General features: G+C 36.8%; 1 protein-coding gene across 20 annotated transcripts in view; it reads right to left on the minus strand.

Annotated features, from left to right (window-relative positions):
* LOC137190750 (NLR family CARD domain-containing protein 3-like) overlaps positions 1-18,789 on the minus strand; it is a 71,976-nt gene that overhangs the window by 6,607 nt on the left and 46,580 nt on the right. For 8 of the 20 annotated variants that reach the window (XM_067600350.1, XM_067600353.1, XM_067600352.1 and 5 more), the window contains one exon: positions 15,319-18,288. In XM_067600350.1, coding sequence (XP_067456451.1) covers positions 17,753-18,288 — 536 coding nt within the window. In that variant the 3' untranslated portion in view covers positions 15,319-17,752. Of the gene's footprint in view, positions 1-19; positions 1,803-2,240; positions 2,467-2,741; positions 2,788-3,752; positions 3,894-5,702; positions 5,826-6,173; positions 6,278-6,376; positions 6,428-7,032; positions 7,094-12,340; positions 12,432-15,318; positions 18,289-18,789 lie in introns of those variants that run through there. The other 12 variants (XM_067600356.1, XM_067600351.1, XM_067600363.1 and 9 more) reach the window with 9 other exon arrangements.

The raw sequence follows: 18,789 nt of genomic DNA on the forward strand, positions 1-18,789 counted from the left end.
GAATGATGATGAGACTTGCATTGCTGATTTGGATGCTTTGATGGCTGGTAGGAGCTTCTTAAGGCCTTCTTCTGTCCTGCAGTATTTCCTGAGCTGGATCTCCTCTGGCTTCTCTGGTGAGGTCAGCAACACAAAGACCAGAGCTGCCCACTGAGCTTCAGAACGCTCGTCCATCACTGAGTCTTGGTCTGACTCCATGTAGCTCTGGATCTCCTCCACCAGAGAGTGGTCGTTCAACTCATTCAGACAGTGGAAGAGATTGATGTACTTCTCTGGATGAAGAGTCTGACTGATTCTCTCCTTGATGTACTTGATGGTTTCCTCATGACTTTGGGAGTCGCAGGTTTCTACCTGTATCTTCATGCCTTTGAGCAGAGCCTGACTGGAATCCAGAGAGAGTCCGAGGAGGAAACGCAGGAAGAGATCGAGGTGGCCGTTGTTGCTTTGTAAAGCTCTGTCCACTGCAGCTTTGTGCAGTTCAGATACAGGCGTTGTTTGGGTCATTTGTTCAGGGCTGATCATCAGGTTTACACCAGACACCTTATACATCACATGGACATACAAAGCTGCGAGAAACTCTTGAACTGACAGATGTACAAAGCAGAAGACTTTTTGCTGCATACAGAACTCTTCCCTGAAGACTTGAGTGAACACTCCTGAGTGCACAGATGCTTCTTTGACATCAATACCACAATCTCTGAGATCCTCCTCATAGAAGATCAGGTTGCCTTTCTCCAGCTGCTGGAAGGCCAACTTCCCAAGGGACATGATCACCTTGTCATTCCCCTGGGCATCCAGTTCTTGCTCCTTGCCGTACTTGACATGCTTCTTTGTGGTCTGATGAGCCAGAAAGTGGATGTACATCTGAGTCAAAGTCTTTGGCATTTTTCCTCCTCCTGCTTTGGCACACATGTTTCCCAGGACAATAGAAGAAATCCAGCAAAACACCGGTACGTGGCACATGATGTAGAGACTTCTTGCTGACTCTATGTTTGCAATTACTCTTTTGGCCAAGTTTTCATCTTCAATTTTCTTGTGGAAGTACTGCTCCTTCTGTCGGTTGTTGAAGCCTCGTATCTCAGTCACTCGGTCAACATACTGTGGAGGGATGCAGCTGGCGGCAGCAGGTCGGGTAGTTATCCACAGATTGGCTTCTGGTAGCAGGTTACCTGCAATTAGGTTTGTCAGCAGGACATCTACTGAGGCTGCTTGTGTAGCATCACAACATCTCTCATTTCCCTCGAAATTCAGAGGGAGTCTGTACTCGTCGAGACCATCCAATATGAACAGAACTTTGTGCACTTTCAGGTCTTTGATTCCAGATTCTTTCAGGTCTGGAGAGAAGTTACACAGGAGCTCCATCAAGCTTTGTTTCTCATTTTTTAACAAATTCAGCTCCCTAAAAGGAACTGAAAACAGGAGCTGGATGTCTTGATTGGCCTTCCCCTCTGACCAGTCCAGCATGAACTTCTGAGTCAGCACTGTTTTGCCGATGCCTGCTATCCCCATGGTGAGCACTGTTCTGATTGGTTTGTCTTGTTTGGGTAAAGGCTTGAAGATCTCCTCGCACTTGATCAAAATTTCCAAAGATTTCTGTCTGTTGAACGCCGTCTCAATTTGTCTCACTTCATGTTCATTGTTGATCCCTCCACTGTCCCCCTCTCTCAGGTAGATATGTGTGTAAATCTTTTTGAAAGGTACAGGACATTGCTGTGTACTTATCCCTTCCAACAAGTTCTCATTTTTCGTCTTCAGGGAAGATTTTAGTTTCCGTTGGTACATTCCTAGTTCTCCATAATGACCTAACAGCACAGAAATATGTAACATCAATAATAAGTAATAAGTAATAAGGAGCTGCTAATAGCTAATTTGGCATACTTTTAATGAGGACAATTTGAAAAAAAAAAAACCTGGCTCAACCCAAATTCAAATACAAATTAGTGTTAGGTTTAATTATAAAATGCATCTGAGGGTGACAGGGATTCAGTCACTAGTGTTGGACAAATTGAAATCTTGACCTGCTGGTTTTACTAGATGAAAAGTCAGAGGATCATTAAAATCTTTGTTTCATGTTTTGGGAACCATGAATGGGAGCACCAAATTTCATGAAAATTCATCTGTTAGATGTAGAGATGTTTCACACAAGATGGAAGTTAAAAATGGACGAATTGATACAAAAACGTATGTATGACATTCATTAAACATCAGCTGTTGTAGTAAGATAACATGAAGTCTCTTACTTTGCTCAAGTGTGTGAGCATGTTCATCCTCATTCATCTTCCTCAAAACATGGAGGGCAATCTTCAGAGCTGCTTCCCTTGTTTCATCATCAAACTCAACCGGCGAATCAGGGGGTTCATCCTCCTGCTCGTCTTCCTCAAACAGTCCTTCATGTTTTGTAGAAAGGATCTTCTTATGTTGTTTGACAGCTCGCTTTACAATGGCCACAGCTTTGGATTCAAACACCTGACAAATACAATGTTTTTCATTAATCTATAAGATTTGTTTTTAAATATACTATATCCCTGAAGGAACATGATGTAGACATTAAACACCACTGCTTTATTTTGGAATTATGTTTATGTAATGACATTAGATATGATAGATATAGATATAGATATATATATATAGATATAGATAACAACCCTAATGTCTTAGAAAAACATAATAATAAACAAAAAAATATTCATAATGTATTTTTATTTCATTATTAGTTCATTGATATATACAGTATTACTCACCTCCAGTGTGTCTGGGTTCTGCTGAAAGCTTGATGCCGTCTGGCTGCTGACAGAAAAACATATAGTCCTCATAGTAGCATAACATTTTCAAATCAACCAACCAAGTTGTCTGTTTTGTCAGATATGATGAATATTCTACCTCCTCCACTATGAAACTAATTAAATTCATCTTTATACTTTTATACATTGATAATACTTTAAAATTCCATCCGTTCAGTAGCCTTTGTTGCTGAAGTTGTTCATGTTGTCCACTCACATATTTCAGATGATTCAGGCTCCAACATGTACAGATGTATTTGAGAAGTTTATATTTTGAGGAAAGAAGGAGAAAAATAAGTGAAATCTGACTACTGTTGTTTGTTTACGTAGCCTCCAAAGCTGGGGGAAGCTTCCTGAGGCTGGCCAGTCAGAACAAAAGAGACAGGAGCTAAAACGGCCTGTTTCAGACAGAGGCTGAACTGAGGGGCTGCATAAAGGACCAGTAGAAGATAAATAAGGAGTTTTTAACTGTAAATCCTGCAAAGATATTCCAGTAGAGCCCCAGAATATAAATATAGAGCTGGAAAAGTGCATGATATGTCCCCTTTAATGCTTTGCACTATATCTCCTGAATATGTCATCTTCATCAAGAGGATAAAAACACTTGTTCTGGATCCACAAAATAGAATTTATCTTGTAAATCTCATGGATTGTAATCACTTTTGCTTATAGAGGCATTCACTTCTGCAATACATAACTCGATGGATATTAAAACTAACCATGGTACAATTCATCATATCTCCCTACATGCCAACGACAATCTGCTATTTTATTAAGTTGGATTTGCCCTTCCAATATGTATCAAATTGTTAAAGATCTAAGAGTAATACATCTTTAAAGATTATTATTACCAGTACAAATACAATAAAACTGAATAGTAGAACGTTTTGGTTGTGGTTTCAGTATGATGGACAATAGTATAAAATCTTGCTTTTTGTAATCATGAACATCTGACAGCATTGATAATCTTACCTTGTTCCTGAAGCTCTGGGTTCAGTGCTGAAGAATGGAAGAAATTCTCTGGAGCGATCACTCTTAGCAGCCATAAAACTGATTGTTGATGATGATGATGACTTACTCCCAGATTTCCTCATCTTCCTGGCTTCAGTGGCTCTGAGGAAGATCAGTAACAACATAGATTACAACCAATGTTTTTGCAGCAGTAACACAACCACAATCTGATACAGTTTTGCTGTCATAGAAATACATAATCTCATACAGACTTGTGTTGGTGCTGAAAAATGCAGCTGCTCAGTATCAAGTCTAGTAAAGAACTTATTCTTTGTCACTTGATGAGTAGAAACCATACACATAATACAAATACAAACATACATAATACAAACAGATAACAGAAAGCAGATAAATAATTCAAGGTACAGGGATAAGGCTGGCAATTTTTTTTACATTTTTCTTGTCAACAAATATCACGTTTCAATCCAAACCAACAATTAACTGATCTGCTAACAAGTATTGTGTGTGTATCCAAAGGCTGATATATCGTATTCCTTGGTGTCGTAAACCTCTGTTGTTGTCCAAAAACAATTAAAAACACATCAATGAGTCACACCTCTGCACTGGGTGACATGTTCCTTCATTACGAAGAGTTTGGTCACGTTAGTTTGTTTAGAAACGGCTCCAAAGACTAATAACAGCATCATGTTCTCAGTCTCTTTTAGTGTAAAGCGGACGCTACTGAGCATGTGCAGAAACATTGTTGTTTACAGCTTCAATAGCTTGTTGTGCTACATATCACAGCCTCTTGACTTTACACTACAAATTTCTCATGGAACCTCAGTACAAAGTCAAGAGGTTGTGATATGTAGCACAACAAGTTAGTGAAGCTGTAAACACAACCGAAAGTTATTTTCTTAACTTAACTGTCACACAGCCGCCTGTGACTGACAGCTACAGACAGTCTGCTGAGATTCAGTCTGTTAAACCTCTGTTCAGTTCCCTCCTGCTCTCTGTGATCACTTATACTGTTTTAATGTACCTGAAATCCCAACGTAGTTGGTCTCATTTACATATTTTTCTGTTGTTGACAGAATGAGTATGAAATATTGATTTAATGACATCTTACCAGCAGACATTCCCAAGCTGCTGCTCTGCTGTGCTAAATTATTGTTTTATAATCACGACATCTAACACAATCAACATAAATCCAGGTTAACGAAACCGCTTTTTAATTTTTAATTTTAATTTAAGATGAACGATCAAAGAGAAGGTTAGAGACAACAAAGTCCTTCTGAATTTCACTGCCATACAGTCCCTAAACCTCATTCAACAGCTTACGTCTCTGTTGTGCAAAAGCTCAGTTTTTGCTGAACACACTCAGGTGTGTTTTCATTCAAATGTGGAAAAATTGGAAAAAAAGTTGTGTGGATAAAAATCAAATGTAAATAGACGCGGTGAATAAATGATACTATTATATATAATAAACATCACTGAATAGCTAAAAACATCAGATCTGTGTGGAGTGATGAGGAGACTTTAACGCTTCTCAAATGAATACATGAAACAAACAGAAATGTCATATTTCCATCATGTTTGCCATCGTTTGAGCTTTCACGTACACTGTATTGAATTTACTTTTCCAGATTTTCTGGAAATTTAGTTAAACTTTGCGCTGCATTTGGATGCAAACGTGGCTACTGAAACACCAAGTTGGAAATTTAAGATTTGAAGGTTTGCGCTTCATGCTGAACTCTGGAGGAAAATCTCTGGAGCGATCACTCTTCACAGACAGAAAACTGACTGTTGAAGACGCTGATCCTCTGTCAGATGCAGAATCACTGTTCAAGACCAAAACAACATTTTGGACACTAGTTGAGGAGTGTTCCTTGAAAAGGTTTAGGTTCTACATTTTCTACATTTATGTTCTCAATTTTACTATCGTGGTCCTCAAGAAAACTCCTACTGTACCTTTGTTGTTGTTGTTTGCGCTTCATGCTGAACTCTAGAGGAAAATCTTTGGAACGATCACTCTTAGCAGATCCTGATCCAGCTTCAGATCCACATTCATTCATCTTCAGGCCTTCAGCAAGTCTATAGAAAGATCACTGCAGTCTACATCAAGCTTGACTAAGATCTCATAAGGATTTTGTGTCTGTGTTGTTTTCAACCACAGACAGCTTCACTAAAAAACAGAATTACACATTACAAATATTACTTTCCTAATACTGTAACATTAGTAAGTTATTTATAACTTGAAAAACTAAATTATGGAATAAAACACTTTAATAAACCCTCCATATGATAGTGTAGGCAGCTGTTTTCATCAAAAGAGATCTGATAAACTCACTGTTCACGACCTGCTGCAGCAAACAGACACAGTTAAGAGACTAACTGGTATATAAAGTGAAACATGAAGCAGTTAAAGAGACTTAAACTTACATTTATCAGGCAGAAACAGGAATCTAATGAGATGGATAATGTTGCTTCACGTCTGCAGGATGTGAAACTCAGATGTTTGGAAATAACATGACCAGCTGCTTTTCCTGTTTGAAGAAACAGTTTAAAGTTTAAACATTTATATCTGGATTTCCTTATTTTCTTTATCCTGCAGTGTATTTTTCTACTGAATGTGATGGATATACCTGTCTTTGTTTCCTCTTGTTTGGCTCTTTCAGCTTGGTCTCTCCTCTCACCTGCACATACACATTTAGTTTTATTAATGTTCGTCTTTTATCATGACATATTGATTGTACAAAGTAATAAATAACCACGACCACCTGAACACCTTTTCAGACTTAATGTGCTGACCAGGAGCAACCAGACAAGCAGTGGTGGTAATATGCAGCACCAAAGACATACAGTTGGCTCTTTTCCAGAGTGTTTGATTCACATTATTTGTCATGTGAGTGACACTTGCAGAGAAAAAGGAGAGTGTCTTAAACTAAGGCTGCAACTAACGATTATTTTCATGATTGATTAATCTGCTGATTATTTTCTTGATTAGTTATGTCCACAAAATACTGAAAAATGCCCGTTATAATTTCCCAGAGTCAAAGGTGACGTCTTTGTTTTTGTTCGATCAACAGTCCCAAGAACAAAGATAATCAGTCTACTCTCAACTCTACTCTCAAAGAAAGCAACAAATATTTGGAATTTTTGCTTTCAAAAGAACTAAAATTATTAATATTCTGTCAATCGACTTATTGACTTATCGTTGCAGCTCAGTCCTAAAACATGACCAGTAATGAGAATGAAAAATAAAATAAAACATTTTAACAGAACAGAACATTGCACTCACTTTTGTTAAGTCTGTAGAGTACCTTGACATAGTGTAAGATGATGTGAGAGGAGTAAAAAACCTGTGGAAGCAAGTAAAACATGAGAGGAGAAGTGGTCATATGGTGAAACACAAAATAAAGAAATAAAGCTTGTGTTGCAAGTGAAATGTCTGCATGAAAAAACTAAAAGTACATAAGTATTATGAGCTTGATGTAGTTAAAGTATTGCAGTAAAAGTACATAAGTATTATGAGCTTGATGTAGTTAAAGTATTGCAGTAAAAGTACATAAGTATTATGAGCTTGATGTAGTTAAAGTATTGCAGTAAAAGTAGTGGTTTGGTCCCTCTGACTGATATATTATTATATATGACATCATTAGATTATTAATAGTGAAGCATCAGTATTAGAGCAGCATGTTACTGTTGTAGCTGCTGGAGGTGGAGCTAGTTTACACTACTTTATATACAGTTAGCTAGTTTAGTCCAGTGGTTCCCAACCTAGGGGTCGGGCCCCTCCAAAGGGTCAGCAGATAAATCTGAGGGGTGGTGAGATGATTAATGGGAGAGGAAAGAAGAAAAAACAAAGTTCTGATACACAAATCTGTTTTCAGTTTTTGGACTTTTTCTCTAATCTTTGATTTTTGCTGAAATATTGGATCATTTGAACATTTATTGAAATGAAAGCATGTGAGAAGTTTAGAGGGAAAAATCACTATTTGGTGGAGCTGTTAACAACTCATAGACATGTGAAATGTGACCCCGACTACACACTGCTTTTTGTAAGACGTCAAAAGCCAAAAAGGTTGGAAACCACTGGTTTCACCTTTAACAATGTGTTGTATTTTAAAAGCTTGTTATATTATCCATTGTGTCAAATCTTCATCTGAAAAGTAACTAAAGCTGTCAAATAAATGTAGTGGAGTAGAAAGTACAATATTTCCCTCTGAGATGTAGAAAGTAGCATCACATGGAAATACTCAAGTAAAGTACAAGTACCTCAAAATTGTACTTAAGTACAGTACTTGAGTAAATGTACTTAGTTACCCTGCACCAGTGGAAATAATGTTAATTTAGTTATTGTCGGGAATATAATTAAAACATTTCAAGGCCTAGGCCTGATACAGTTAACAGGAGTGGTGGACTTCTATTAACCCCTTCTGTCAAGTATAAATCTAGATTCATTCATTGTTGTTTTTTGTCTTTTCATTCAAGTTCCTCAAAAAACAAACAAAGAAACAAAAAACAGGTCTTGAGTAAATGTACTTAGTGACTTTCCACCACTGTACATGATTTGGTATTACAGCAGAGCAGGTGGGTACACCAACATTTGGCTTGCAGCATCGTACTGTAATTATAAACCACTTACAATAAAAATCCCTATTATATTGTGATGTATTCACTCTAATTTATTATTTATTTTAATGCATTCCTCTTTTAGTTTTGTTTCTATTCTATGTTTATCAGGGTTTTCTGTATATTCTTGGCATAGGCATAGGCACTAGGCATAATCAATTACATAATATTATATATATATATATATATATATATATACATGCACTGTCTGTGTGGATTTTAATGCATTTTCATAATGCACATAAAGACGTTTGAGGGAAAGGAAGTTAAATTACTTCTTATAATCATCAACAAAATCAAACTATTAAACTTGTTTTAGTGTCTGGTCTGCAGAAAGCACAAAAAAAATACTCTTGTATAATATTTAATATTTATGTTTAATCAGCTCTTGCTAAAGTCTAAACTGTTTATTCTCCTCAAACATCGTCACATCAGCTTGTTTTTATTGTATTTTTAATGTTAAATCTAATTTTCTCCCCAAAGCTTCGTTAATGTGACAGAAACTGAACATTCAGAGCAGCCATCGTCCAACCTGCTCCACAAGTGACTTTAAGTTTCAATATAAATAACTTCCAAAATTCTTTCACTTTCTGCAGATAAGGTTATCTCACTGTGATAAGATAATGCTGTTTACACATTATCAGTGCACTAATGCTGCCTACATAAACTCATAGTTTTAACATTATAGATCTGATACTTTATGATAAATAATTTGCTGTATTTGCATCAGAGATAATTCTTTTCCTGCCACGAGTTTAATGTTCAGCTTCCCTTTTTACAAGAATATGAACTCCAGGAAGCAGCACGGTGACACAGTATAATTCTGATGACTGGTGGTGATAAAATATTGAATAAATAATTAACAAAAGAGTTCATGTAGTAATTCAATCTACTGTTGTAAATGTTAAAGGATGGGTTCACAGTTTTTCAAGTGTGTCTTAAAACAACAGCCAGGTGTCCATATGAACAGTGAAAGAGGTTTTCCTCGCTGTAATCATTCCTCCTGTTCATACTGGATATTAAAAGATCCTTTAAATGTGCTTTCAATGGAAGTGATGGAGGCCAAAATCCACAGTGTGTCCACACAGTCATTTAAAAGTCTCTGTGAAGCTTCTATTCAGCTTCAGCAGTCTGAGTTAGTCATATCAAGTGGATATCTGACACATTTACAGTCTTTTTAGCATCAAATTCCCTCTTTGTGTTTCCTCGGACAGTGTTTCCCTGTTGAGCTGCAGGTGGAAGTATAGTAACAAAAAGAGGAACTTTGGCACTAAAAAGACTGTAACGTTGAAAGATATCTACTTGATTTGACTCATTTGGACGCTGAGGCTTCATATTAGCTTCAGATAAACTTTTAAATAGATTTTTGCACAGAAGGAGGACTGTGGATTTTGTCCTCCATCACTTCCATTGTAAGGTCATTATGAAGGGATCTTCTAATGGTCAGTATGAACAGGAGGAATGATTACAGCAAGAAAAACAGCTTTAATGTTCATTTGGGCTCCTGAATATTGTTTCATCCTTTACCTGGTGACACTGTAAAAGAAGATGTCATCATCACAGCAGTAAAAGCTGCACCACAGTCATAAAGGTCAAAATAATATAATGTCATAAAAACGGATTATGATCAAACCTGAGTCCTTGGAGTACAAATGTTTGTACAGAGGACACAGAGTGTTTCTATACATAACATAGAGGTAGTTGTTCTCTGTAATGTCCTTTCAGTGGTGCAAAGTTAAACCAGAATACAAGACCTCCATGAATAGCACATGAATAACTCTGAGGAGATAAAGCTGAGGTGACCAGAGGACACTGACATGATGTGTAGCACCATGCTAACACTGAGGCCAGCAGTCTCATTCTTTTGCATGAAGCAATGAAGCAAAAGCTAATGTTTGAGCTCAGCAGCAAGTTTGTACACTAAAAAAAAGTTTGATGAACTTTGAAGTTGATATTTCAGTGAACTCGACTGTTTCACATACAAACTGATAAAACAAACTGCTGTTGCTTCATATTCTGCACAAAAAAGTAGAAGAGTCAAACTGTGTGCTGTGGCAATATATAACGTATGAAGGACATACTGTATGCAGCAAGTCACACACACACACACACACACACACACACACACACACACTCATGCAACTGTTGTGTTTATTGCATTTTATTACATAATTTTATGACAGTATATACAGTTATATGATAATTAACCTCACTATAACACACACACACCCACAAGGCAGTTAAGCAGTTTGAGTAGGTACACTGTGTTCTGCTGGGCTGTTAAACCTCCTTTTATTTCATTTCATTTTAATATTGAGCCACATCATCCAATAAAGCAGCCCAACCTTATCTGTGTGTCTACGTGTGTGTGAACAGGATGTAGACAGAGTTATCAAACTGGACTTCACATTTCACATCCCTCATTTAATCCCTGCACTTGTCACTTCCATATATTTCATCAAACTGGACTTCAGATAAGCACTGCATTAAACCTCCACTGTTACATTATGTATGCACATGTGATGTTTAATTGTTACTCTCGTCACCTTCATATATTTCATACACTTTATTTCTTTGTCCATAGCGCAGTTCATTTTTCCTTTATATAGTCAATATTTCATTTCAAGTTTTATATCCCATTTTAAAACTATTACTGTTCCATTCTGTAAATAGATTTTAAAATTTCAATTTAATTTTAATATTTATTTGTTTCATTATTATTATTATTGCCTTACTTTTGTCTATTTTTATTCTTCTGTGTTGTGTTTTTTGTGAGCAAATGCCAAGACACATTTTTTGTATGCCTGCATTGGCTAATAAAACATACTCTGATTGTGGGCTACTATTTGTCATGTTGTCAAAAAATCCCAAAACCAAGAATCATAAAGATACAACAAATCTACAGGGTTGTGTAAATAGTGACTTATGCATGAATAAGAACAGGTTGGTCTTTTCATCCCTAACCAAGCACTTCTGGCCTTCCTCCAAGCCTGTAGTTAGGCCTTAGATTAACGTTTCTCAACAGGGTCGGTGTGATTTCACGGGGGGCAATCATCGGGTCGGCGCTGGAAGCAATATTTTTAAATGGGGGACACTGTTTGTAATGCTAGTTTACTCATTCAAATGCACATTTCCACAATTTCATCATTAGACTTCAGGTTTTCTTATGTTTTTTCACAGCGCTGTCAAGTCTATTTTCCTCCATTTTACGAGCGTAACTACATACAAATGTAAAATATACTCTGAACGCTTCGAAAACGTGGTTGACTTACACTCGTATTGTACCTGAACGCCTCTTGTGTAGACACAGGCGAAACTATGCTGAGTCTCCACCGCGGTTTGCTGTCATTAATGGTTACACCAGCTTCTCTGTCCTCTCTGCTCGATTTGTTGGTGTTTGTGTTTAGTTTAATTTGTAACATGTATCAAAATTTGTTAAATTCCTGTAAACTTGGCTACTGGCTGAAACAGCCCCTCCTCTCAACCAGCAACAGAGGGAGGGGGAGGAGGAAGAGGACGGGATGAGGATACTGACGTGATGTCTGTGTTCTTCATTCTTTTTAAACTTCACTCAGTATTTTAATGTCAGGAATATTATATATTTTAGTGACATTTTTTATTTCTTTCAAGTATGATATTATTAAATTTATATAGTGACTTTGCTGATGGAAACATTACTGTTGCTGCTGTAAGAAACGATATCTTGTCATATTTAAAATATAAATGATCCTAAACCTGTTCTGAATTTATTCTTTTTTAAAGTAATAATTAAAAAGCCCAAATTCTTAAGTAATGAAAAAGAACCAATAAAGAATATTGATAAACACTCATTTCTTTCTTCTGGCATTTCGTTCATTCCACCAGTGCAGACAACAAAGCAACATAACTCATCACTATAACAACCATCTCTACTGTAATCAGATCATTTTAACACATGCAGACACAAACATGATGAAAAATGTTGGTTACGTTACCTTTAGATGCTGAAAATAATCTGAATCAAACTGACGAGTGAAGATGAAAATAATCAGCAGCTTCAACCAGGAAACCAACCAGAAGAACAAACAGAACCTGAAGTGTTCTTCAAGGAAATCTGATCACAGAACAACAGCTCTGAACTTTGGAACGAAAGTCAAATATTAACAGACAGTATAAAACTTTACCAGCTGGATCATAAAATCTGATGTATGCCTTTTATTGCAACAAGGAAATAAAAAGTCCTGAGATGGCATTAATGCAGTCTGCTGAATCTCTGTGATATGTGCAAAACGGGACAAATAACTTGTTTATGAATAAGAGAAAGATTTGAAAAAAATTTGAACCATACATGTCCCTACAGCTGGCTAGTGGCTACACCTCTTTTTTACCAATGTTTTGTGATTATTAATTATTATTAATTATCAAAGTGCTCTCTGACACCAGGCCTGGGATGGCTTGTGTCCATGAAATGAGAAAAATAAAACTTTGTCATAGAGCTAAACCAAATGCATTGTTGTAAATGAGTAACATATGTCAGTATGAAGATTCTACATGGCTCCTGCTTTGAAATACTGACCTTTGAACGTTGGCCTCAGTGCATATTTGAAGGCTTATAATTTAGAAACAAAAAGGAGCTGCAGACATGGGACCAACTGTTATAAAGAGCTCTTGACCTCAGCTATCATGTGAGTATAGTCAACAACTGGGGGCGCTGTAAAATATGGGTAAAATATAGTTAAAATTCATTTTCACCCATTTAACAATTAGATATTTAAAATCTGATTTCACAAATGTATTTACCATCCCCTTAAACTCCTCGTAGTACTCTCAATTCAGTATTTACAACTCCCAATTCTAGGAAAAACACTAATATTTTTTAAAAACTACAACTCCCTGGAGCCACACCATGTAGCTTGATATAAATTAGCACCACAGTTGTAGTTCTTCCAGTTTGGGTAGAGTTTGGGTAGAGTTGTAGGGGTAGGTAGGTAGGTTGTAAAAAGATATATTTAGTGAATATATCAAATATGTATTACAGCCAAACTAATAATTGCACTTCATCTGGATGTTCTATACTTAGAAAACGTAAAGATGTTGATTTATATCAGATATTTCAGCTAATATTCTAGAAATGGGGTTTTGGGTTGGTGTTCAGTGTCAGTGGGAGTCATGCAACACTTCAAACTGTGTTTAAAGAGCTTGATTGTTTTGGATTCAAAGTGTTTGTTCCAAATAGTTCAAATAGTTTTATGATTTCATGAGGATTGAGGATTTTATGAATTATTATTGTGCACAACTCAAATAAATGAAATGATTTGTCCAGCGACATATATATATATATATATATATATATATATATATATATATATATATTTACACACATAATAGCAACTCATATTAGAGTGTGTACAATAATAGGGAAAGTTAGTAAGTGACTGAGATGCAAGCACAAGAAAACACCAACAAGCTCACTTTTAGTTATATACATTTATTACTAATACTACAAATACAAGTACTAAACATTACAACATTTTACAAACAGGACACAAAGGGAAAGGGAAACTGGTACACAAGGCTATGGCTAGTGAATGTTTCAAACGCATGATGCAGAGTTATCTATTGTGTAGTTGGTATGAAAGACCTGATAAACACATGAGATGACTGTTTCCAGAGAATCAGCAAGTCAAATCAATAATAAAACAACTTAGCTCTGAATTGTCAATGAAATTACAAATTATGAAAGCACCAGGGTTCAAGCAAGTTGAAGGTTTTGTAGGAATACTTGCCTTGGGGTGACTTCTCACAGAAATGGAGTTCGATGTGCTGGGATGAGAAGCTGGAGTCTGGGTCTTGTGTCCATTGACAGGTGGGTTCAACTCCTGAATGCTCTTATTCTTTGAATCAAAAATATTTACAATTTAACAATTGCATGATTTCTATTTTTGCATTTTTGATAATGGCTTTAGCATTTTGAGAGAAAAACAAGCAGAATGGTACTAGACATGATGTTAGTGTTATCAAAGATTATGGAATTATGTTAGGGGCTTAAAGGCAGTGGAATAAAAGTTTAATTAAAGCAGACTCATTGGATGATATAAACACACATACTAACATACAATATTAATTGACAAAATCTAAAACTACATTTTAGAGTAGCCAATGGCCCTGTTTACACCTGGCATTAATATGCATCTTGGGTGATCCGATCACAACTGGACAGCTTTAAGTATATAGTGCCATTACATGTGTATTAAATGTGGACTCTGATACAATTTAACACCCTGAAACCAGGATATTATACACCAAAACTCAGTAACCCTAAAATGACTGATAAATACACAGGATTGCACTAATGACTAACTGCAGTAGTAGTACTACTTTGTTAATTAATTCAAAATTAACTTAATTCATTTAATATCAAAAATTGTGTCTTTTTTTCATTTCATGTCATTGTAAATTAAATTTCTCTGGGGATTTTTTGGACTGTTGGTCAAACTAAATATAAAATATGAAAACATGACTTTTCTGGGAAATCATGATGAATATTTGTCAATTTGTGAAGAATCTGAAAATGATCACTTTAGCGCCATCAAGTGGTGTTGTAGTGTTACAGAAATGGACGCTGCTATACCCCTTCAGAGTTTATCAAGTGATCCTGTTTAATTATCAAACTGCAATTTTTAGCTTCATTAAAGATAGAAATATATATAGAAAAATATTACCAGTATGACAAAGTGGGTGAGAATACAGCATTTGTCCTCATTTTCACCATAAATGCCACATAGATTATGAATTTAACCATGCTTGTTAATTGTTTGTTTAGCCATAGGTCCAGCATTAATTTGTAACTTGCAGACACAAACTATTTCCGGTTTGCATTATGTTTGGTTACAGTTCACATACCAGTAACATTTTTGGATAAAGTAAAACACCGACAAGTATTGTTAAGTTTAGTTTGTTTGTTTATTGGGTTGGTTCTGCGTTTCATAATTTAATCATTTTCTTTCTGCGCATACCCACCAAGTGCTCCAGACATAAGGAGGAGGCACCCAATAATGTCCTGTATTCATACACTGGGTGACATCATTAGTGATGGATGATGGATGATGGATAATGGGGGGGAGGTGGTAGTAAATTATGTTATTTGTTACAACCCGGCTCTTAGGCCGTGACAAAAACAGGAGAATACAAACGGTTGTACGCAATTTTATTTATTTTTAAAGAAATTACAACAAAATAGTAATCTAATGTGTAAAGTGGTCAATCAGTAGATCAGTAGAGTTGGTGTGTGGATGTGTGAATGTGTAATGTTGTAGGGTGTAAACCAAAGAGAAATGCAACAAAACCAAACAAAAGAAACATGTGGTGCCAGGGGGAGAGCCAGAGATGAAGTCAGGGAGAGCAAGGAGTGGAATGGCTGATCCTTCTTTTTTTGTTACATGTGTAGCATGGTGCCACTTTTTCTTGTAAATAAACCACCTTGTGATACCTGGACAAGGTTTTCTGTGTCTGCCTCCTACCAAGTGACCAGCCACTCCGGTCAGGCTACACCACACAGTACATTACATAATATTACATTATATAAAATAATATTGAAACATTTTTTAAATAGTTATTTAAAATGTTAATGGTTAATGGCTGAGCTATCAATATGTTTTAATAGATTAGAATGTAAATGTCTTAAGTTTAGGCTAAAAGTGTAAATAAAGAAAAATATAAATACTAGGGATGTGCAGAGAGTCCAGTATTTGTATTTGTATCTGTATTTGTTGAGGCAGCAAAATTATTTGTATTTGTATTCGAATAAAAGTGGAAAGAGGCTTAAAAACCCTGTTTTTGCTTTTATTATGCTTTTAATTTTGGAAAATTAACGTTTTACAATAAGTGTTCATGAATAAACTACCTTACGAAGGAGGTCCCCAAACTGGGTCTCGAACTGGAGTCTCCCAGATCATAGACAACTGCGCTGACTACTGAGCTAAAACTTTACTCTTCACCTCATTGCAGATAGACCTCTAACTAACAAATATTTTAAAAAATATTTGTATGAAGCCTCATATAAGCTTCACATCAACTTTTAAATGACTGTGTGAAAACACTGTGGATTTTGGCCTCCATCACTTCCATTGAAAGCACATTTGAAGGATCTTTTAATATCCAGTATGAACAGGAGCAATGATTACAGCGAGGAAAACCTCTTTCACTGCTCATATGGACACCTGACTGCTGGTTTAACACACACTTGAAAATTGTGAACTGTTCTTTAAGAATATAATAGATTTATAACACTGTTAAGGACTGTATCTAACGAGCGAAAATGTCACCAATACATTTCTATTTAACAGCCAACCATTTGTGTTTGTGAAGAACAAATTTATTCTGGTTGAACAGATATAAACATATATATACACATATATTCAGATATAAATGTGTTCTGAGTGAGAATGAGAAAGAAAAATGAGAAAGAAAAATGAGAGAAAAGGACCTGCTGTAAACTGCTCAGAGACAAAATATATCTACCATCAAACTATAAATATACATAGCTGTTTTCAGAGAAAAAGCTGTAAAAAGCCACTGTACACTACCTGCTCAGCACCAAACTGCAAACAGACACAGTTAGCTGTAGACTAGCTGGTGAACATAGTGGAGCATTTAGCAGCTAAAGAGCCAGATATTTCCCTCAGGAGTTGGTAGAGAGCAAAAACAGAGCTAAAAGAGAGTGAATATTGGACTTATATTCACCAGGTGGACAGAAACACGACTCCACATGAATGATAATGTTGCTCCGTAACTGCTGAATGTGGAAATAAAGCAACTGTTTGCTAACAAGTTCAACATATCAACTTAAAATGTGATGATATGTCAGTGTTGTGTTCACTGCTTGTTTCTGATGAAAACTAGTGGACAAAAAAACAGTTAATGCAGGTTTAACTTGTTGCTTCATTAAATTTCATTAATAAAGTTGTTGGACTTGCAAGACAAAAATTGCAAAAAATCATGAAAACTGAAGTAGCAAAGCTGACATATCCAGTCAGCAGTAAGAGTCACGCAGTGGATTCTACATTTCCCATAATGCACCTGAATAGTGTTTTTCATTAGAGCCTCCCTGTCTGGTAAACAGTCACATCTTCCCGTTATAAATTTTTAGTCTCAGAGCCCAGGCTGAGATAACCCTGATGACATCACTATGACATCATCAGGGTTATTTTCTGAGATTTGACAGAAGTGATTATACAACAGTTTTTATAGGCTGAGTAGGACTGACAACAGCAAGTAAACTGATCTTTATGTGTAGAATTGGTGGAATGTTCCTTTGATATTTCTTTCACAGTATTTTGGATTTAAACACCATCAAGTAAAAAGTAAAACAGCAAACATGAACAGCTTTTTCTTCTGTTTAAGCTGTTTCACTTAACAAGCCTCATTGAAGAGCCCACTCCCCAAACTCTGAAAACGGGGTAGAGCGGTTTGGTGAATTTGGTGTGGAAGGTGTGCAGGTGTGTCAGCAATCCTTCAGTAGACACTCTGTAGAAGGACAGCATGCCAGCCTCCCAGTCCAGATACACTGCCAGTCTGCTAGAGCCAGCCGGAGGGACATGAAGGACGATGGTCTTGAAGTTATGATGCACTCGGTAGTCATGAGCAGAGCAGTGAAGACTCCAAGATACCCCATTGTATCCCATCACACAGTCATGGTCTGGACCTTTGCGACGGATGTCCTTGTAGGTCACTCCCATCCCGGCCCAGTTCCCCTCCCACTCCACCTCCCAGTAGTGGCGGCCCTTCAGGCTCTGTTGGAACAGGACTTGGGTCCAGTAGTCGAACCTGTCCGGGTGGTCGGGGTACGGCTGCTCCTTTTGACCCTGGCTAACTTTTTGGTTCCCTTCAGAGAGGATGAGGAGTTTGTGGGTTGAGTTTGTATCCACTGTGAGCTCACATGCATCTGATGGCAGGAAGAAGTCAAGCAGTCAGACATTTATATTGACAGTTTATACCACCGGCACTGAAGGGACTTACTACTCGTTGGCTGGCAGGCATCTATACCATGTTATTATGGATCCCGCTGCTTTTCTTGGCAAGACCCACCCTACTCTGTCTCTGACTGGCTTACCCTGATACTCTTACCCTAATCCTAACCAGTCTCACTCCTCATGCCTAAACCTAACCAACCCAAGCAACAAAGGCAACAGGTACTAGCCAGTGGGAGGCAGAGTAGGGCGGGTCTTGCCAGAAAAGCAGTTTGATCCATAATAACAAGTCTATACAACCACGACTTCAGGCTGGAGTACCTTAAAGTGCCACTAGATGCTCCAAATGATTCCCATTCAAAAAGGCTCAACTTCTCTTTAGAAATACTAAGTCAATCATTATTTTCAGTGAGTTATTAAGGTCTCAATCTTTAAATTCAAGCCCTCTAATAAGTGTGCTGGTGGTCATTTTGGAA

This window comes from Thunnus thynnus, chromosome 10 (genome assembly GCF_963924715.1).
Source record: "Thunnus thynnus chromosome 10, fThuThy2.1, whole genome shotgun sequence".
Lineage (NCBI taxonomy): Eukaryota > Metazoa > Chordata > Actinopteri > Scombriformes > Scombridae > Thunnus > Thunnus thynnus.